At 44.2% G+C, this 22,912-nt stretch overlaps 1 protein-coding gene across 5 annotated transcripts in view; it reads right to left on the reverse strand.

Moving 5' to 3' along the window:
* METTL25 (methyltransferase like 25) overlaps positions 1 to 22,912 on the reverse strand; it is a 90,973-nt gene that overhangs the window by 16,322 nt on the left and 51,739 nt on the right. For 3 of the 5 annotated variants that reach the window (XM_068170533.1, XM_068170538.1, XM_068170529.1), the window contains 3 exons: positions 21,608 to 21,637; positions 19,355 to 19,428; positions 14,965 to 15,058 (listed from right to left, as the gene is read on the reverse strand). In XM_068170533.1, coding sequence (XP_068026634.1) covers positions 14,965 to 15,058; positions 19,355 to 19,428; positions 21,608 to 21,637 — 198 coding nt within the window. The remainder of the gene's footprint in view (positions 1 to 14,964; positions 15,059 to 19,354; positions 19,429 to 21,607; positions 21,638 to 22,912) is intronic. The other 2 variants (XM_068170530.1, XM_068170537.1) reach the window with 2 other exon arrangements.

A 22,912-nucleotide genomic window follows, 5' to 3' on the forward strand; every position in this document is an offset into this window, starting at 1 on the left:
ACTTATTAAGCATTTCCTAGGAAGGATGGAACTGCCCAAACACCTCATTTTTAAAAATGTGCAGCTTTCTAAATATTGTAATGCAACTTGTCCTGACAAGTTCCATAACCACAGAGGCTTTTTAGAATAGAATAGAATAGAATAGAATAGAATAGAATAGAATAGAATAGAATAGACCAGACCAGACCAGACCAGACCAGACCAGGTTGGAAGAGACCTTCAAGATCATCACAACCAATCCACCATCCAACACCCCCCAACCAACTAAACCATGCAACCAAGCAGCCTATCAAGTTGCCTCCTAAACAACTCCAGTGATGGCGACTCCACCACCTCCCTGGGCAGCCCATTCCAATGGGCAATCAATCTCTCTGTGAAGAATTTCTTCCTAACATCCAGTCTAAACCTCCCCTGGCGCAGCTTGAGACTGAGTCCTCTTGTTTTGGTGCTTGTTGCCTGGGAGAAGAGACCAGCCCTGCCTGTCTACAACCTCCCTTCAGGTAGTTGTAGACAGAAATAAGGTCTCCCCTGAGCCTTTTCTTCTCCAGGCCAAGCAACCCCAGCTCCCTCAGTCTCTTTTTATCATGTCCTAGGCTGACTTGCTCATTCAGTAGCTCATTCAACACTTCACTTGCTCATTCAACATTGCTTGTCAACCGTGTGTACAAAGCACAATGTTTCTTCATTACATGCTTTAAAATGATGAAAAAACATGCACAACATTCTGTTCAACATATTTTGACATAGTTATGTACAGTGACTCAGAAGAACATTAGAACATCTGAATCACAGCTGGTGTAGGCCCAGGCTAGGAAATATGTGTGACAAATTGCAAGTGGTATTGTATGAGAAGTACAGATGTGGCAATGGGAAGGAATATTACAGTAGCACAGTATCACCAAGGTTGGAAGAGACCTCAAAGATCTTCAAGTCCAACCTGTCACCACAGACCTCATGACTAGACCATGGCACCAAGTGCCACATCCAATCCCCTCTTGAACACCTCCAGGGATGGTGACTCCACCACCTCCCCGGGCAGCACATTCCAATGGCCAATGACTCTCTCAGTGAAGAACTTTCTCCTCACCTCGAGCCTAAACCTCCCCTGGCACAGCTTGAGACTGTGTCCTCTCGTTCTGGTGCTGGTTGCCTGAGAGAAGAGACCAACTTCTCAAAGCCTACTCACCATTACATGAGCAGAACCTGATCAGGGAGTAAAACCAGGACAGCTCCTAAGACAGGTTGGACTGAAAACCAACACTGGGGGAACAGGGCTTCCACTTGCATGTTCCTCAGAGGGCCTACAAAGTTTGTAAAGACTTGTCAAATGGCTCCTGGTTGATTTTTTTTGGGCTGGAAATGGGAAAAATATGATTGTAGGTATGGGTCCCAAAGAACTCAAATGTTCCAAACATTTACCCAGCCACTGACTGTGAAGTCACCTGCAGTGTTCATTTACCACTGCATTCTCACAAAGCATGCATGGAACCAGGACATCTGAGCCTCTTAGCAGGAGCCTTTGAAAGTCCTGTATTTAAGTTCTTGCCTGTGCAGTGCTTTAGCTGTTTCCATCTAATATTATATGGGTCTGAACAAAGCAAACCAGCATTATGTGGGAATTAATTTTAAAGAGAGCACCATGATCATACAAATAAATGCAGGCAAGCACAACATAATTTATGCCTGCTGAACATTAATTCAGGACTGATCCCAAAATATTAAACATAGATTTAGCTAACTGCTTCATCTTAAAATAAGAGAAGGCATCTCCTTAATCCATGCTCACTCTGCCACCTGAGCAATTACAAAAAGGAAACATATTAGCTCTGCAGTTCCAGAACAGTGATAAATCACTGAGACCTGTAATACAACCATATTTATGCTCCAAGTGTAAACCAAGTGATTTTTAAAATTAACATAACCTTATCTCATTAAAAATCAACAGAATAATTCATTTTATTAGCTTGGAAATCTCAGGCCTTCAACTTTATTTTTTCCTTGCTAGCTGTAGAACTGAGAGCAATTAATTAAGCTCGGCTACTTAGTTTTAAGTCTTGAAGTGCATGCTAATGCTATTGGTATGCATTCACATCGTCAGAATGAAAGCAAAACTGTCACAGGTGCATGCTGTTGTGTGTCCTGTAAAAGGGCCAACACTTAAAAAACATCACTACTGCTATAGGAAATACATCTCAACTATTATAGGATCATAGAACCACAGAATTCAAAAGACTAGACACCACATCCTGGTCTCCAAACTGGTGACACATGGGTTTGATGGGTGGACCACTAGATGGATAAGGAACTGGCTTGATGGCCGCACCCAAAGAGTGGCTGTCAATGGCTCCATGTCCCAGTGGAGGCCAGTGACAAGTGGAGTCCCTCAGGGATCAGTCCTGGGACCAGGCTTGTTCAACATCTTTGTGGGTGACATGGACAGTGGCATTGAGTGCACCCTCAGCAAGTTTGCTGATGACACCAAGCTGTGTGGTGCAGCAGACACACTGGAGGGAAGGGAGGCCATCCAGAGGGACCTGGACAGGCTGGAGAGGTGGGCACAAGCCAACCTCATGAGGTTCAAGACCAAGTGCAGGGTCCTGCATCTGGGTCAAGGCAATCCCAGGCACAAATCCAGGCTGGGCAGGGACTGGCTGGAGGATAGCCCTGAGGAGAGAGACTTGGGGGTGCTGGTGGACAAAAAGCTCAACAGGAGCTCTCAGTGTGCACTTGCAGCCCGCAAAGCCAATCAGATCCTGGGCTGCATCAGGAGAAGTGTGGCCAGCAGGTCGAGGGAGGTGATCCTCCCCCTCTGCTCAGCCCTGGTGAGACCCCACCTGGAGTACTGCATCCTGTTCTGGAGCCTCTATTACAGGAGGGACATGGAGGTGCTGGAACGTGTCCAGAGAAGTGCCAGGAGGATGAGCAGAGGGCTGGAGCACCTCTCCTGTGAGGACAGACTGAAGGAGTTGGGGCTGTTCAGTCTGGAGAAGAGAAGGCTCCGAGGTGACCTAATTGTGGCCTTCCAGTATCTGAAGGGGACCTAGGGGGAATGGAATGAAGCTGGAGGTGGGGAGATTCAGGCTGGATGTGAGGAGGAGGTTCTTCCCCATGAGAGTGGTGAAACCCTGGAATGGGTTGTCCAGGGAGGTGGTTGAGGCCCCGTCCCTGGAGGGGGGATGAAGCTCTGTCCAGGCTGATCTAGTGTGGGGTGTCCCTGCCCATGGCAGGGGGGTTGGAACTAGATGATCCTTGTGGTCCCTTCCAACTCTGAATGATACTATGATACTATAATACTATGATACCACTGAGTCCACCCATAACCCAACTACCATGACCACTGAACCATGTCCTGAAGCGCCACATCTACAGCTTCTTGAACACCTCCAGGCATGGTGACTCCACCACCTCCCTAGGCAGCCTGTTCCAACCCCTCACCACTCTTTCAGGAAAGACATTTTTCCTAATATCCAATCTCAACCTCCCCTTGGCACCACTTAAGCACATTTCCTCTTGTCCCGTTGCTTTTTACTCAGGAGGAGAGACCGACACTGGACTTGCTCCAATCTCCTTTCAGGTAGTTGTGGAGAGCAATAAGATCTCCTCTTAGCCTTCTGTTCTACAGACTAAACAAACCCAGCTTCCTCAAGTTGCTCCTCCCATGACACCCTACAAACCCCTCACTAGCTTCGTTTCTCTTCTCTGGACAAGCTCAATGTCTTTCCTATACTGCGGCACCCAGAACTGAACCCATTACTCAAGCTGGGGCCTCACCAGGGCTGAGTACAGGGGCACTATCATTTCCCTACTCCTTCTGGACACACTGGGTATGATACAGGCCAGGATGCTGTTGGCCTTGATGGGCACCTGGGGACTCACTGGCTCATATTCAGCCAGCTGTCAACCAGCACCCCCAGGTCCTTTTCCACTAGGACGCTTTCCAGCCACTCTCCCCCAAGCCTGGAGCATTGCGTGGGGTTGTTGTGACCAAAGTGAAGGACCTGGCACTTGGTCTTGTTAACCTTCATCCCACTGGCCTCAGCCCATTGATTTCACCTGCCCAGCTCTCCCTGTAGAGCCTTCCTAACCCTCGTGCCCACCAACACTCTGCTCAACTGAGTGTTGTCTGCAAACTTGCTGAGGGTGCCCTCAATCCCCTCATCTAAGTCACTGATCAAACAGAACTGGCCCAGTACTGCGTCCTGGGGAACACCACTTGAGACCAGCCACCAGCTGGATTTAACTCCATTTAGCACAACCCTTTGGGCCCAGCCATCCAGCCAGTTTTTATTCCAGCAAAGAGTTCACCTGGCTATGCCAGGCTGAAAGTTTCTTGAGGAGAATGCTGTGGGAGATGGTATCAGAAGCTTTACTGAAGTCCAGGTGGACAACATTGACAGTCTTTCCCTCATCCACTATGCAGGTCACTTGGCCATAGAAGGAGATCAGGTTGGTCAAGCAGGACCCATGCTGGCTGGGCCTGAACCCTCCATTATCCTTCACTAGCCATTTGAGCACACTAAAGATGAACTGCTCCATATTCTTCCCCAGTACTGAGGTGAGGCTGACAGGCCTGGAGTTCCTCAGATCCTCCATTGGAATTAGAATTAGAATTAGAATTAGAATTAGAATTAGAATTAGAATTAGAATTAGAATTAACCAGGTTAGAAGAGACCTTTGAGATCATCGAGTCCAACCTATCATCCAACACCATCTAATCAACTAAACCATGGCACCAAATGCCTCATCCAGTCTCTACCTAAACACCTCCAGGGATGGCGACTCCACCACCTCCCTGGGCAGCACATTCCAATGGGCAATCTCTCTTTCTGTGAAGAACTTCTTCCCAACATCCAACCTAAACCTCCCCTGGCACAGCTTGAGACTGTGTCCTCTTGTTCTGGTGCTGGTTGCCTGGGAGAAGAGACCAACCCCCACCTGGCTACAATCTCCCTTCAGGTAGTTGTAGACAGCAATAAGGTCACCCCTGAGTCTCCTCTTCTCCAGGCTACGCAACCCCAGCTCCCTCAGCCTTTCCTCATGGGGCTGTGCTCCAAACCCCTCCCCAGCTCTGTTGCTCTGGACATGTTCCAGCAAGTCAACACCTTTCCTAAACTGAGGGGCCCAGAACTGGTCACAGTACTCAAGGTGTGACCTAACCAGTGCAGAGTACAGGGGCAGAATGACCTCCCTGCTCCTGCTGGCCACACTGTTCCTGATACAGGTCAGGATGCCATTGGCATTTGGACCTTTGTGTCATGCTGGCAAGCCTCCAACTGCCTGGCATCTCCCCTGTTAACCAGGAGTGCTGACAGATGATGGACTTGAATTTCTGTTAGGAACATAAATGATATGATGATGAGTATAACAGCTCATGGAAGGGTCCAGTGCCCTTTACTGGCTTGCTAGTTGAGACTTGACAGCTGTAAATCTTTTTGGGATGCTCTACTTGAAGAACAGGACTGGAAAAGACACATGGGCAGCAGCTATTTTTAATGAGTCTGGTCATGATTAGAGTGAACAGAGATGGTGAAAAGCAAGCATTAACTATTTGATTATTGTTGCAGATCTCATCTCAGGTGGTCAGGTGGGGCATCCACCAAATAAAGGACTTTTTCCAAGGATAAAAGCCCTAGCAACATCAACATCAGGTTATGTGCAGACACTAGACTGTTGAAAACTGAAATACACCAGTCACAGGAGACTTGGGAGCTTGGTTAAACAGAACCAAGTGAACCTGCACCAACACTCTTGGGCACATAAACTTCTCCATGTGTGAAAGCTTAAGATGACCCTACCCCTGAAATTGATATTGTATGTCCTTTGCATATGCCTACATGTGAAAGGGCTAAGTGATTTGTGAAGTATTTTGACTAAGATAAAAGGACTACCTTCTATGCTATTAGCCCATAGCAGCAACCATAGCATGGACACAGCAGGACATGAAATCAAAGTGACTAATAGCTTTTCTTTGTGGATGTGACAGGAGTGTTTCCAGCCCTGTACATCTTCCTGTAACCCAGATATGGCATTAAAAAGCATTCTCTCCATATGTCCAGACTGCACTTTACAGGAATCCTGGCCAGCTTCCCTTTGTTAAACAGCTCCACTCACAGAGGCTCTCACTTAGCAGCAGAAATGGATCCTAGCTAGGTCACAGATCATAAAGTCTGCCAGCCATGCATCCAGGGCTTAGCCTTGTAAACACTTCCTTCCTTGAATCAACCTCTGAAGGATCTTTTGCTAATCTGCCTCAATAAGTACAAGACACCAGGCAATTTAAGAAAAGTTTGGGGGGGTTTCCCTTCAAAGACTCTAGAAGTGCACAAGTATGTCTGTACTTCTATGGACTGCTTTTCCTGTGCAATGCAATTTGCAGAATTTACTGTCTTAAGTAGCAACCAAACAGACTAATGAAGGGGCTTAATTTTAAATCCATCTGCAAGGTGGCTACAGAGCTGAAATATGTTCTGCTGAGGAGGAAGGAGTGATTGCTCTTGCTCTTTGAAAGAAACAAGGTTAACAAGTGGCCAGCTCCTCTAGGAAAAAACAGGGACAAATGCTACATTCCCTTAAGTAAGAGGCCACAGACATGTTAAATTAGCTAAAACAGTGACCAAAAGGGGAAAGAAATCTGCTAGCAAGGATTTCACTCATGTGACACTGAATGCTCTGCCCATACAATATAGCCACAACAACCCCATGCAGTGCTACAGGCTGGGGCTGGAGCAGCTGGAGAGAGGCTAGGCAGAAAGGGACCTGGGGATATTGGTTGATGGTAGGCTGAACATGAGCCAGCAGTGTGCCCAGGTGGCCAAAAAGGCCAATGGCATCCTGGCCTGCATCAGGAATAGTGTGGCCAGCAGGAGCAGGGAAGTCATTGTGCCCCTGTACTCAGCACTGGTTAGGCCACACCTTGAGACCTGTGTCCGGTTCTGGGCCCCTCAGTTTAAGAAAGATGTTGAGATGCTCAGATGTGTCCAGCAAAGGGCAACAAGGCTAGGGAGGGGTCTGAAGCACAAATCCTATGAGGAGAGGCTGAAGGAGCTGGGGTTGCTTAGCCTGGAGAAGAGAAGGCTCAGGGCAGACCTTAGTGCTCTTTACAACCACCTGAAGGGAGGTTGTAGACAGGTGGGGGCTGGTCTTTTCTCCCAACCAGCACCAGAACAAGAGGACACAGTCTCAAGCTGCACCAGGGGAGGTTTAGGCTGGATGTTAGGAACATATTCTTCATAGAAAGAGTGATTTGACGTTGGAATGTGCTGCCTGGGGAGGTGGTGGAGTCACCATCACTGGAAGTGTTTTAAACAAGACTGAATGAGGCACTTGGTGCCATGGTTTAGTTGATTAGATGGTGTTGGGTGATAGGTTGGACTGGATGTTCTGGAAGGTCTTTTCCAACCTAGTTAATTCTGTGATTTTGTATAGGAACTGAGCTAGGAATACAATATTACCTTGGGGTTGTACCCAGACCAATTTCTAAAGCAGTGTGCCAGGATCCTTGGCCCACAGAACATTGGTTTTGAACTAGAAGCAATATAACCATAATTGTGAAACAGGAAGCTTACACCAAAAGACCTCCCTCTGCCTTCAGAAAATCAGAGTAAGACATTCAGTAGTCATAGTGTATGCCTCAGTTATACTACTGAGGTGGAGAGATGTGTAAAAGGAGTGGTCTTGTACCAAAAGGTAGAAAAAATATGTTAATTTGCATCTAAGTGTTTAATCTGGACCTGATAAGCTCTTCTACACTGAAACAAAGCCCCCAAAGAGTGGCTGTCAATGGGTCCATGTCCCAGTGGAGGCCAGGGACAAGCGGAGTCCCTCAGGGATCAGTCCTGGGACCTGTCTTGTTCAACATCTTTGTGGGTGCCATGGACAGTGGCATTGAGTGCACCCTCAGCAAGTTTGCTGATGACACCAAGCTGTGTGGTGCAGCAGACACGCTGGAGGGAAGGGAGGCCATCCAGAGGGACCTGGACAGGCTGGAGAGGTGGGCACAAGCCAACCTCATGAAGTTCAATAAGATCAAGTGCAGGGTCCTGCATCTGGGTGGAGGCAATCCCAGGCACAAATCCAGGCTGGGCAGTGACTGGCTGGAAAGTAGCCCTGAGGAGAGAGACTTAGGGGTGCTGGTGGACAAAAAGCTCAACATGAGCTCTCAATGTGCTCTTGCAGCCCGCAAAGCCAATCAGATCCTGGGCTGCATCAGGAGAAGTGTGGCTAGCAGGGCAAGGGAGGTGATCCTCCCCCTCTACTCAGCCCTGGTGAGACCCCACCTGGAGTACTGTGTCTGGAGCCCCTATTACAAGAGGGATGTGGAGGTGCTGGAACGTGTCCAGAGAAGGGCCACAAGGATGATCAGAGGGCTGGAGCACCTCTCCTATGAGGACAGACTGAAGGAGTTGGGGCTGTTCAGTCTGCAGAAGAGAAGGCTCCCAGGTGACCTAATTGTGGCCTTCCAGTATCTGAAGGGGGCCTACAGGAAGGCTGGGGAAGGACTTCTCAGGATCTCAGGTAGTGACAGGACTAGGGGGAATGGAATGAAGCTGGAGGTGGGGAGATTCAGGCTAGATGTGAGGAGGAAGTTCTTCCCCATGAGAGTGGTGAAACCCTGGAATGTGTTGTCCAGGCAGGTGGTTGGGGCCCCGTCCCTGGGGGTGTTTAAGCCCAGGCTGGATGAGGCTCTGTCCAGCCTGATCTAGTGTGGGGTGTCCCTGCCCATGGCAGGGGGGTTGGAACTAGATGATCCTTGTGGTCCCTTCCAACCCTGAATGAAACTATGAAACTATGAAATTATGAAATAGATGAAATTATCTTGGCTAAGGTATATAGGCAACCTCAGCCCCCAAACCAACTTGAAAGAATGAATGGCTCCAGGTGACTGAGAAATGCTGTTCTGTGGGGGTTTTGGTAGAAAAATGATTATACTACTTAGTCTCACTCTGACCCAATCCTGAGGATAATGGGTCTGGTTCTTACTTCAAATACACAATGATCCTCACATCTATTTCACTAATGAAAGAGGAAGAGGGGCTTGTTCACATGAAGATTTGGCAGGATTAAAGAACTTTCCTGAAAAACAATAGCAAAAATTAGCTTACTGTTGGGCTATTTATACCTAACAAGGGTCTTCATCACTTCTGTATTTAGCCATAGCCACACAGTTTAAATAAATGAGTATCAAAGCAGGTGTTTTATGCACTCACACTCTTTATCCTGCCTCCACATCTGTCCAGACTGGAAAATTACCAGATTGCAACAGGGCTGCCCCTCTGCAAGGAACAGAGGGATTGGTGTGCATGAAGCGAGCAGCTGTGATGCTTACCATGAATCATGAGCTTGAAAGGATATTTATGTCCCACAGTCCAGATCCAGCCACAGTGATCAAAAGCATCCATGACTTTACTATACAGGCCAAGCCACCAAACCCTGGCAGTGACTCTTGAAAATCTTAGTGCTGCTAGGCCTCTGCTCTCAGGTATAATCTTTATCATGCAGAGATTAAACTCTCCTAGATTTTCTGATGAGTGTAGTTAGAATAGAATAGAACAGAATAGAACAGAATAGAATAGAATAGAATAGAATAGAATAGAATAGAATAGAATAGAATTAGAATTAGAATTAGAATTAGAATTAGAATTAGAATTAATCAGGTTAGAAGAGACCTTTGAGATCATTGAGTCCAACCGATCATCCAACACCCTCTAATCAACTAAACCATGGCACCAAGCACCCCATCCAGTCTCTTCCTAAACATCTTCAGTGATGGTGACTCCACCACCTCCCCAGGCAGCCCATTCCAATGGCCAATCACTCTTTCCATGAAGAACTTCTTCCTAACATCCAGCCAAAACCTCCCCTGGCACAGTTTGACACTGTGTCCTCTTGTTCTGGTGCTGGTTGCCTGGGAGAAGAGACCAACCCCCTCCTGGCTACAACCTCCCTTCAGGTAGTTGTAGAGAGCAATAAGGTCACCCCTGAGTCTCCTCTTCTCCAGGCTAAGCAGCCCCAGCTCCCTCAGCCTCTCCTCATAGGGCTTGTGTTCCAAACCCCTCACCAACTTTGTTGCCCTTCTCTGGACTCATTCCAGCAAGTCAACCTCCTTCCTAAACTGAGGGACCCAGAACTGGACACAGGACTCAAGGTGTGGCCTAACCAGTGCAGTGTACAGGGGCAGAATGACCTCCCTCTCCTGATGGCCACACTGTTCCTGATGCAGGCCAGGATGCCATTGGACTCACAGTTTTGTGACTTCTGTTTTACAGAAAATATTCTTGCACATGCAAAACAGTGACTCAGGGCAAACAGCATTTCCTCACAGTTCTCTGCTTGTATTACATGGCGTTAGTAAGCCTTAGATGCTTTTCAAACCTCACCTAAATACATTTATGCATGAAGACAACTACTGCCTGCCTTTGTTTTTGCTGAATGGTGGGCACATTTTGGGTTGCTCTGGAAGTACCCTTCATATATGCTGCTATTCTTCCCAAGGCATTGATTTTTGGCCAATGCCAGAGACAGAGCAGACATTTGGTCTATGCAGTACAGCTGCTCTTTTGTTCCTTTTTAAAACCAGAGCTAGGAAACAAATTCTGCAAAAATTTCTCTTTGATTTTCGTTGTCTTTGAGAGGAAATGATTAAGCTTCATCACATTTCTAGCTATGTAAGTATTTTTTTTTCCTGAAGAGAGGCATTTCACATTCTCCAATGCTTTGTGGATACGGTGCTGACTTCACCACGAAAACTGCAGTGTCAGAACCACTGTTGAAGAAGCGACAACTTTCCTCTCAGTGGTATCAAAATACCACTGGTTTTGTGCTGCTGCAAGTCTCAACATAGCTGGGAAATAAAAATTAATGTTGTTTACATCAGCATCAAATTCAGTCTTCAGTGTGCAGCCAGCTGTACAGTCAAGTGAGGAGAAATAGAAGCAAAAATGAGCATTGACTTGGAATCAGGTCTTTAGCAACCACACAAACATGTGCAGCTTGAAGTAGTGTTGACAGACACCTTTGTCTCAGGGCAATCTGAATTTGTCCTAGACCCTTTCTAGCAAAAGGCAGCTAAAATCCAACACATTGACACAATGTTTCCATGCTTACTAGTTTTAAAGCAAAGAATTTACAGCTCGCTACCTGAGAGTTTAATCGATGATTTAGCAAACTGCTTATTGCACAAACAATCCATTACTGCTTGAGGTGACTGTACATATACTGAGGAAGGCACCATTTTACTTTCAGCTGGGGTAAATGCATGATGTTAGCACCTATTTATGTAGAAAAGCAAACAAGTAACTCAATTTGCAAACAGAATTTAATACAGCCACAGAATCACAGAATGACAGAATGTTAGGGGCCTTGAGAGATCATCCAGTCCAACCCCCGCTGCCAGAGCAGGATCACCTACAACAGATCACCCAGTAACACATCCAGACAGGTCTTCAATATCTCCAGAGTGGGGCACTCCACAATCCCCCAGGGCAGCCTATTCCAGTGTTCCATCACCCTTACAGTGAAAAAAGTTTTCCTCCCGTTTCCATGGAACTTCCTAAGCCTCAACTTCCACCCATTGCCCCTTGTCCTGTCATTGGGCATCACCCAGCAGAGCCTGGCTCCATCCTCTTGGCATTCACCCTTTACATCTTTGTAAACATGAATGAAGTCACCTCTCAGTCTCCAAGCTAAAGAGCCTCAGGTCACTCAGTCTCTCCTCATAAGGAAGATGTTTCACAGCCTTCATCATCTTTGTGGCTCTGTGCTGGACTCTTTCAAGTGGTTCCCTGAAGTCCTTCTTGAACTGAGGAGCCCAGAACTGGACACAATATTCCAGATGAGGCCTCAGCAGGGCAGAGTAGAGAGGGAGGAGAGCTTCTCTTGACCTACTAACCACAGCCCTTCTAATACACCCCAGAAGGGCACTGGCCTTCTTAGCCACAAGAGCACATTGCTGGTTCATGGTCAACCTCCCATCCACTAGGACCCCCAGATCCTTTTCCCCTTCATTGCTCTCCAACAGTCCTTTAAAAACACAGTGAGTTTCAGGCATGTTTTTTTCTTAATGCTGTAAAAAGGTTTCCAATGTCATTTGCATTTGCATTTACTTGCTTATTTGGCATTGCATTTTCCTCCTAGCTCATGCATGGTGTGGCTGGCAAATTTCAAGTGATTTGACAAATTTCAAGCACTGCTTTACCAAAGACTACCACAACATTTAGCTTAAATATTTCACATGCTTGCCACTTCTACTTTTTTCTCTGATTTGTACTAAATTTGTTAATAACCTGTCTAATACTCTTCAGTGTCTCCATTGCACAACTTGTTTTCACAGCGTTCTTGTGATCTTCACACATATTCTGTGCCTAATACTATGTTGCCATCTGTTGACCAACTGAGCAGCTGTAATACTAAGGCAAGACACTCAAGAACAGCACAGAAATCTCCCCCAGGTTTTATAAGGTAAAATGTCAATGTTGTAGTTACTTCTTGCTTAAAAAAAACAACTCAACATTCATCCTTAACATTTATTAATTTAAAGGGGGGAAAAAAAGTATTAATGGTTCAAAGATGTTCAAAGGCTACCTAAGGAGTCTGCCTAAAAGCTAAAATCAATTGGAAATTGCTTTGAGAGCTAAACTGTAAGAGAAACACAGTGCATGGATGGAAACATCTATCCTGCTATAATGTTATGCTTCTCAGATTCAACAGATGTCCAAAGGGATCAAGATAATATTGCTGCAGAAAAAAAAAAGGGAAATAAAAGGGGCCAAAGTGTCTACTATGTGATTAATTTTTTCATGTTTTTTTGGATCATGGAAGTACAGACAAAAAAGCAACAGGCCAGGCTGGATGTGGCTCTGAGCAACCTGATCTAGTGTGAGGGGTCCCTGCCCGTGGCAGGGGGGGTTGGAACTGGATGATCATTGAGGTCCCTTCCAACCCTGACAATCCTATGATTCTATGTTTGCATAGGACAGTGTCTCAGTTGGATTTAAAGGGGTGCAAGAATTCCTTTTATCAGGATGTGTTTTATCAGCACAGGCAAGAAGCTCTTCACTATGAGGGTAATGAGACATGCCTGGAGACGTTGTGGACACCTCATCCCTAGAAGTGTTTAAGACCATCTGGATAGACTTTGAGCTACCTGCTCTAAGTAAGAGGTGTCTCTGTCAATAGCAGGGGGGGTTGTAACTGCTTGATGACTAAGGTGCCTTGCAGCTCAAGTCATTCTATGTGTCTCTGATTCATGCCTCCTTCACTCAGCATCTGAAAAGCATATTTACCTCTAAATGACAGCATGTATAAAATAGAGCACATGCTACATTTCTTTTTTTCCTCAAAGGGGATTTGTAGGATTAAATTCAGAAATACCAGAGAGGCATAAAAAAAAGTAAATCTAATCCTAAGCACCATGTGTAAGAAAAGGATTGGTTAAAAAATCATTAGAATAAAGTAACTTAAAATCAATAATCTTTTAGAGAATTTATGCATGGAAGCCTGTTTCCAAAAATCCTCATGAAAAACACCAACTTTCATGTGTTGGGTTTTTTTAATACATAAAAATAATTATGAATTTGATATATTATTATTATTACTACTACTATTATTAATATATACACGTTAATATATAAATATATAATAATAACAACAACAACAACAACAACAATAATAATAATAATAATAATAATAATAATAATAATAATAATAATAATAATAATATTGCATCAGGAACAGTGTGGCCAGCAGGAGCAGGGAGGTCATTCTGCCCCTGTACTCAGCGCTGGTTAGGCCACACCTTGAGTCCTGTGTCCAGCTCTGGGCCCTCAGTTTAGGAAGGAGGTTGACTTGCTGGAACGAGTCCAGAGAAGGGCAATGAAGTTGGTGAGGGGTTTGGAACACAGCCCTATGAGGAGAGGCTGAGGGAGCTGGGGCTGCTTAGCCTGGAGAAGAGGAGGCTCAGGGCAGACCTTATTGCTGTCTACAACTACCTGAATGGAGTTTGTAGCCAAGTGGGAGTTGGTCTCTTCTCCCAGGCAACCAGCATCAGAACAAGAGGACACAGTCTCAAGCTGCGCCAGGGAAGGTTTAAGCTGGAGGTTAGGAAGAAATTCTACACAGAGAGAGTGATTGCTTATTGGAATGCGCTGCCTGGGGACGTGGTGGAGTCACCATCTCTGGAGGTGTTTAGGAAGAGACTGGATGGGGTGCTCAGTGCCATGGTTTAGTTGATTAGATGGTGTTGGATGATAGGTTGGACTGGATGATCTTGAAGGTCTCTTCTAACCTGGTTAATTCTAATTCTAATTCTAATTCTAATTCTAATTCTAATTCTAATTCTAATTCTAATTCTAATTCTAATTCTAATTCTAATTCTAATTCTAATTCTAATAATTATCTCAAAGGTCTTTTCCAACCTGGTCTGGTCTATTCTATGCTATGCTATGCTATTATTCTATTCTATTCTTCTATTCTTCTATTCTATTCTATTCTATTCTATTCTATTCTATTCTATTCTATTCTATTCTATTCTATTCTATTCTATTCTATTCTATTCTATTCTATTCTGGTGCTTGGTGCCATGGGTTAGTTTTTTAGGTGGGTTGGATTGGTTGATGGGTTGGACACAATGATCTTGAAGGTCTCTTCCAACCTGGTTTGGTTTATTCTAAATAAAGGTTTATTCGGTTGAGGCCCCATCCCTGGAGGTGTTTAAGCCCAGGCTGGATGAGGCTTTGGCCAGCCTGATCCAGTGTGGGGTGTCCCTGCCCATGGCAGGGAGGTTGGACCTAGATGATCCTTGTGGTGCCTTCCAACCCTGACTGATACTATGATACTATTCTATTCTATCCAATCCCATTCTATTCTATCTTTCGAGATCCCTTCCAGCCCCTGAAATTCTGTGATTCTGTGACTTCCACAACTTACACAGACATTAATGTTTCCCACTGTCTCTGTTTAGTGACTCACCTTAGAACCATCCAGTTCCAGCTTTTTCAGAGACTTCCTGACATAATCCATGAAGGAGGATGACTTGGAGAAAATTTTCCCGACGTGCCGATCACTGCAAATACAGCAGCAACATGCAGGCCTTTATATGTCTCCAAGCACAGCAATTAACACCTTTGGAATTCAATTCTTAGTTGAGGAGAAATAGAACAGTCAGACAGCTACAGCTGCCAAGTTAGTAACCATTTTCCTTCTCCCTCCTTCTGCTTCAAACAAACAAGCGAATATTCAAAGAAATTTCTAGATACAGCAATGGAGCAGTTGTGCTATGCTTAGAGTACAGTTATTATTTCACCTAAAAAGGTGAAAGTTTTGGGGTTTTTTTAAAGTTTGGGGTTTGTTTTTTAATTTCCCCCCTAATATTTTTATTTCCCTATATGAATGACAAAATTCTTTTCTCTGCTGATGCTGAGAGCCCTGAGGCTGTTTAGTCTTGAGAAGACTGAGAGGGGATTTAGGTGTTCAAGAGGGGATTGGACGTGGCACTTGGTGTCATGAGGTCTGTGGTGACAGGTTGGACTTGATGATCTTTGAGGTCTCTTCCTTGGTGATTCTGTGATCTCATCAATATGTATAAATATCTGAGGGGCAGGTGTCAAGTGGAGGGGGCCAAGGTCCTTTGGTGGTGCAGAGTAGTAAGACAAGAAACAACAGGTACAAGCTTGATCATAGAAGATTTCAAGTTGGACTCGATGATCTTTGAGGTCTCTTCCAACCTTGGTGATACTGTGATACTGTGATTTCACCTCAACATGAGGAGAAACTTCTTTACAGCGAGGGTGACAGAGCCCTGGAGCAGGCTGCCCAGAGAGGTTGTGGAGTCTCCTTCTCTGGAGACTTTCAAAACCCGCCTGGATGCATCCCTGCGTGGACCACCCTAGGTGATCCTGCTTTGGCAGGGGGGTTGGACTGGATGATCTCTGGAGGTCCCTTCCAACCTCTAATGTACTGTTATACTCTTATACTGTGCTATTACTTTCTATCATGCTAATATAATTTGCTATAATGATGTTGTAATGTATTTACCATCAACCACTGGACCAAACAAACACCAAGCTGGAGTAATATTTCACTTCTCCTTGTTACTCCGTGTTCTTATGCCTGCACTTTTTAGCTCCTTAAATGCTGCCAGAACTTTCTCCTGTTTACAACTCAGTGGCCTTGCTTTTGAAGCCAGCCAAAAATGTGGGTTATTCAGAAAACATGTTAAAATAAATCACATAAACTCACACACACAAAAAAAAGATAAATAAATAAAATGTACAGGAAGACTGAATCCTAACAGGCCACTTAGATTTGTTCTCTTTTCTCTGCTTCAAGTATCTTGGAGAAACAAAAGGAAAAGCTTTTGTTGGTCTGAATTTGCTTTCTTAACTGTGGCCTAACATGATTCATTTTCCAGCTGTGTAGCATAAGAATTAAATTTTCAGCTGCAGAATTTTCATCTTAGGAAGGAATACACTCACCTCCTGGCCCCACCCAATGAAATACTGACTAGAAATATCTTAGTTTGAAACTTTTTCCTCCCTTGATTCTTAGTAACCTTCCTTCCTCCTTATTTAAAGACCAGAGTTAATGCAGAATACAGAATTGACCAGGTTGGAAAAGACCTTCAAGAGCATCAAGTCCAACCTATCACCTGACACCATCTAATCAACTAAACCATGGCACTAAGGGCCTCATCCAGTCTCTTCTTAAACACTTCCAGCAATGGTGACTCCACCACCTCCCTGATGAGCAGAAAGACTTCACTCAGTGGTAGTTCTGACGTTGTTCAGCTGGCAAGGACACCTCACTCATTCAGAACTGTTTTGGTGGTCATATTTTATATTCAGATGCACCTAAACATTTGGGTTGATGCACTCTGGAATCAGTTAATGACTACACTGTTATGTTACCCATTGGAAGATGGACAGCTGGATCCTCATTGCAAGCTACTCAGGGAAAGATAGTTTGGATCTGGCTGGAAGGGATCTAACCTCACAGCAGCTCATAAAGTGCTGTAGTTTGTATTTGAGACTAAAACATTGCTGGTAACACACCAGTGTTTCAGCTATTGCCAAACAGCGAGTGCATATCATAAAGGCCTTCTCTGTTCCTCCTTCTGCCCCTCAGGAAGCTGGATGGGGGTGCACAAGAAACCAGGGGGCATGCACAACTGACCTGAATGGACCAGAGAGATATTCCATGCCATTTAACATTATGCTCAGCAATGAAACCTGGGAGGAAAGGGGGAGAAGAGTCGTTCTAAAGTAGCCATTGCTTTTCTTTCAGGAGTGCAATCTTAATTAATTCCTGCAAATTACATTTCCATTAAAAAAAGAAACATATTATCAACTATGTCACTCTTTTTTCCTCTTTTCTTCTCTTTTCTTTTCTTTTCTTTTCTTTTCTTTTCTTTTCTTTTCTTTTCTTTTCTTTTCTTTTCTTTTCTTTTCTTTTCTTTTCTTTTCTTTTCTTTTCTTTTCTTTTCTTTTCTTTTCTTTTCTTTTCTCTCTTCTTTCTTTTCTTTTCTTTTCTTTTCTTTTCTTTTCTTTTCTTTTCTTTTCTTTTCTTTTCTTTTCTTTTCTTTTCTTTTCTTTTCTTTTCTTTTCTTTTCTTTTCTTTTCTTTTCTTTTCTTTTCTCTCTTCTTTCTTTTCTTTTCTTTTCTTTTCTTTTCTTTTCTTTTCTTTTCTTTTCTTTTCTTTTCTTTTCTTTTCTTTTCTTTTCTTTTCTTTTCTTTTCTTTTCTTTTCTTTTCTTTTCTTTTCTTTTCTTTTCTTTTCTTTTCTTTTCTTTTCTTTTCTTTTCTTTTCTCTTTGCCTTGCCTTGCCTTGCCTTTTGCCATGATTTTATGTGTGATAGTTTATGTAATTTAAAAATTTGAAAAAAAAAAGCATTTATTCTCTCAGGAGTTTGACCTTTTGAAGGTTAAGCTTTCTGGCTCTTCATTTAGCAGAGAATTTGGAGGTATATACATTAGCATTTATTTTAGACCAGGAGTATACTTCTGAAGTAAATTTTCCTCACCTCTCATGCCTTTATTCACACTGTGGAAGAGGATCAGAGATAAAAAAGAAATGGGAAATGGGTTGTTTTCAAATGAAACTAAACTGGAAGGTGTGCTTCTGGATGCACATGGCCGTCTATCCCATAGAATTAAAAAACACACTTGAATCCAGCTACAACTGCAGAAAAAAGAGCAGAGTGCAGACATCAGGTCGTCAGGATCAGCTCTCCAAATCCCATCCTGCAAGGGCACAGTACTTGCCAGTGTAGGCACAGGCAGCTTTTCACAGCCCTCATGGCTATTAAGCTTTCAGCAGTTTTTCTCAGGACAAATGGAAATGTCTTTTTGTCTTCTGCAGTATTAAATACCCCAGGACCTCCACATAACAGGGTAGCCCAGGACTGTGTTGATTTTTTAGTGATTTTGCTGTCAGTTTTCTGGTGAAGATAAGTTTTACAAACATATCTAGGAGCAAAGAGGACTTACTTCAGCTCTGGGTAAAGGAACCATAGAATCACAGAATCAGTAAGGTTGGAAAAGGCCTCAAAGCTCATCAAGTCCAACCTGTCACCCAAGACTTCATGACTACTAAACCATGGCACCAAGTGCCACATCCAATCCCCTCTTGAATGCCTCCAGGGATGGTGACTCCACCACCTCCCTGGGTAGCACATTCCAATGGATAACAACTCTCTCACTGAAGAACTTTCTCCTCACCTCCAGCCTAAACTTCCCCTGGCACAGCTTGAGACTGTGTCCTCTTGTTCTGGTGCCGGTTGCCTGGGAGAAAAGACCAACCCCTTCCTGGCTACAACCACCTTTCAGGTAGTTGTAGAGGGCAATGAGGTCACCCCTGAGCCTCCTCTTCTCCAGGCTAAACAATCCCAGCTCTCTCAGCCTCTCCTCGTAGAGCTTGGCTCGAGGCCTCTCCCCAGCCTCCTTGTCCTTCTCTGGACACATTCAAGTGCCTCAATGTCCTTCTTAAACTGAGGGGCCCAGAACTGGACACAGTACTCAAGGTGTGGCCTGACCAGTGCTGAGTACAGGGGCACAATGACTTCCCTGCTCCTGCTGGCCACACTATTCCTAATGCAGGCCAGGATGCCATTGGCCTTCTTGGCCACCTGGGCACACTGCTGGCTCGTATTCAGGCAGCTGTCAATCAGAAGGGCAATACATTTGTGATGTGGACTTAGGATGAACTAATAATCTATCCTGCATTTTAACACTGATAGGAATACGAAGTCTGATAAGCCTGTTCCTTGTGCTCGTCTGCTTTCTAAGAAATTCTTTCTCTGCAGAATAGAGGTGAAAAAAAATGAGATCTTTGTTTTGCATTCCGTGAATTCAGAGCTTCCATACCTCTTGGTGACCCCATAAATTTCTTCTATAATAACCTGAAGAACAGCTCGATAAAACAATGATTCTGTAGGCAGCTGCAGAAAACAAATCAGAACAGCAAGGATTTAAACTTGGCATTGGAATTAAGATAAGAGTAACAACATCAGTATTGGCTCCTCAGCTACTTACTGGCACCTGTTCTTTACAGTCTATCCTAGCAGTTTTAAGAGGACAATTTACTAATGCCCTTGTAACCAGTTAAGATTACATTTTGGGGTCAGATTCTAACATAACTATGAATACAAGAAAGAAAATGAAAAGGAAACACAAAGAAACCCAAAATCTGAAGTAAAAGTTCAAAGATTGGCAGAGAGAGGAAAAAAAACCAAACAAACAGAGGGAAAATGTATTGATTGTGATCCAAATTCTACAACACAAAAGAAATCAAACAATTGATGTTGAAGGTCTCTTCCAACCTGGTCTGGTCTATTCTATTCTATTCTATTCTATTCTATTCTATTCTATTCTATTCTATTCTATTCTATTCTATTCTATTCTATTCTATTCTATTCTATTCTATTCTATTCTATTCCATTCCATTCCATCCCATCCCATCCCATCCCATCCCATCCCATCCCATTCCATTCCATTCCATTCCATTCCATTCCATTCCATTCCATTCCATTGCATTTTACCTAAGCTGTTTTAAAGGCAGCAGGACTAGTTATAAAGGCAGCAGGACAAATTCCCAAGCTGAATCATCATGCACTATAGTCTGAATCATGCAGTAAGCACCATGCTCATAAAAGCAGAATACAGTGAAAACTTCATAACTTTGTGTATGAAAGATGTTTGCATAAAAATAGTTCATGCTTGCCAACAAAAAATTCACTGCAAAATGTATTTACAGTACTGGGGTCAGTGGGCTTATATTAAAAAAGAAGAGGTCTCTCAGCTTTGCCTTTTATATATTTGAACAGTTACTGTCCACCATTCCCAAAAGGATAACTTGCACAACAGCAATTCAAAGTATTCACAGAGAAAAAAAGAATGTAGAGGGATTTCATAGCATCATAATATCATAGTATCAGTCAGGGTTGGAAGGGACCACAAGGGTCATCTAGTTCCAACCCCCCTGCCATGGGCGGGGACACCCCACACTAGATCAGGCTGGCCAGAGCCTCGTCCAGCCTGGGCTTAAACACCTTCAGGGACAGGGCCTCAACCACGTGGAGAAGAGGAGGCTCGGGGTGACCTCATTGCCCTCTACAACTACCTGAAGGGTGGTTGTAGCCAGGAAGGGGTTGGCCTCTTCTCCCAGGCAACCAGCACCAGAACAAGGGGACACAGTCTCAAGCTGCGCCAGGGGAGGTTTAGACTCGAGGTGAGGAGGAAGTTCTTCACCGAGCGAGTCATTCGTCATTGGAACGGGTTGCCCAGGGAGGTGGTTGAGTCATCGACCCTGGAGGCGTTCAAGGGGAGATTGGACGTGGCACTTGGTGCCATGGTCTAGTCATGGGGTCTGTGTTGATAGGTTGGACTCGATGATCCTCGAGGTCCTTTCCAACCTAAGTGATACTGTGATACTGTGATACTGTGATACTGTGATACGTCCCTGGACAACCCATTCCAGGGTCTCACCACTCTCATGGGGAAGAACTTCCTCCTCACATCCAGCCTGAATCTCCCCACTTCCAGCTTCATTCCATTCCCCATAGTCCTATCACTACCTGAGATCCTGAGAAGTCCCTCCCCAGCCTTCCTGTAGGTCCCCTTCAGATACTGGAAGGCCATAGTTAGGTCACCTTGGAGCTTTCTCTTTTCCAGGCTGAACAGCCCCTTAAAATTTGAATGATGATGTTTCTAGCAGATTCAAGCTTTTGTCATAACAATTTCTATTTTTACATTAGTTGATAAAACACTGGGATAGAGTGATCCAAACCAGAGATACCTGAAGGACTTTTGTACTGACTTTATGTATTAGCTGAAAGTGAAAGTTCGGAAGCATAGTTCAATGCCTTATGCTTTAAGGTGTGCTTTTTTCCCCAGACTCTTAATTATCAGAAGAAAACTGATAATCTAAGTACAGTCACAGCAACAAAAATGTGATTTCCTGATGACACATGCTATCTAGTCAGGGTTTCACGCAGCCCATGCTAGTGCTTTAGGTTCCAGAAACGCAGAGGTTCAACAAAAGGTCATGGATTAAGAACATCCAAGGGGGGGAAAACCACATTTTATCTTAGAATGGCTAAAATAAACAATATCACTTACCATTTGGCCAACTGCAACTCGCTCCAAAGCCTTTAAAAGTGAAGGAATTAAGTTGCTGATATGTTTATTCTTTAACCAGAACATTTTATAAACACATTGTATAAAAGTCAGAGGACATGACATTTAAAAGATGTGTGAAATAACACAAGCTTGCACACTTGGAAGCGTTAATCCCTTCGGGGACTCATAATCAGCTCCTTCGTGTTATTTTTGTTTATTTATAGGAGTAGCAATGACAACTGACTGTACAGAAAGAGGCATGAGATTTGTTTGTTTTTCCTAGCATTGGACAAAAATTTCAGGGGATTGCTTTCTGTGAAAGTGCTAAAGGGAAACACATTTTTCTTTGGCCTGTTCCTACCGAAATACAAATAATTCACGTTGCGTAGTCAACCATTTGAAACGTCCCCTGGCGCAGCTTGAGACTGTGTCCTCTTGTTCTGGTGCTGGTTGCCTGGGAGAAGAGACCAGCCCCTGCCTGTCTACAACCTACCTACAGGTAGTTGCAGAAAGCAATAAGGTCTCCCCTGAGCCTCCTCTTCTCCAGGCTAAGCAACCCCAGCTCCCTCAGCCTCTCCTCACAGGGCTGTGCTCCAAACCCCTCACCAACTTTGTTGCCTTTCTCTGGACATGTTCCAGCAACTCAACATCCTTCCTAAACTGAGGGGTGTATGTAAATGCCTTAAATACCCTAATATACAGATAGATTGTACTTATACATGTAAAGTTAGATAAAATAAAAGCCTCAGAGAGACTGCAGTTTAAAATGCTGTGCAGTATCTTTCACCAGATTCTTCACATCATAAACCCTGATGGAGGTGTGAGAGTATTTGATTTTTATGATGCATAGCGACAAAGAATGACTGATAACTAGAAGCATGGAAGGTTTTGCCACAGTTGGAATGATACTGTGCCTATAAAAGTTTCAACAGAGTTATCAAAGATCATAGTAGAAATGAGGACAAAATCTCAGTAAATTATCTGAGACTACAACAAATTAGATACTGACCCAAAAATCCCTGTCCACTTAGGGGGCATTCTCACCTTTTGTCCACAAAGTCCAGGACACTAAATAAAACTGCTTGTCTCTGAATCACCCACTTTTCCTTCTCCCCTTTTCACAATTGATCTTGTCTTCTCTCAGGCAACCAGCACCAGAACAAGAGGACACAGTCTCACAAGCTCCGCCAGGGGAGGTTTAGGCTGGATGTTAGGAAGAAATTCTTCACAGAAAGAAAGATTGCCCATTGGAATGTGCTGCCCAGGGAGGTGGTGGAGTCACCATCACTGGAGGTGTTTAGGAAG

Source organism: Melanerpes formicivorus, unplaced genomic scaffold (assembly GCF_026170545.1).
Source record: "Melanerpes formicivorus ecotype bairdi unplaced genomic scaffold, bMelFor1.0.p_v2 SCAF_3, whole genome shotgun sequence".
Lineage (NCBI taxonomy): Eukaryota > Metazoa > Chordata > Aves > Piciformes > Picidae > Melanerpes > Melanerpes formicivorus.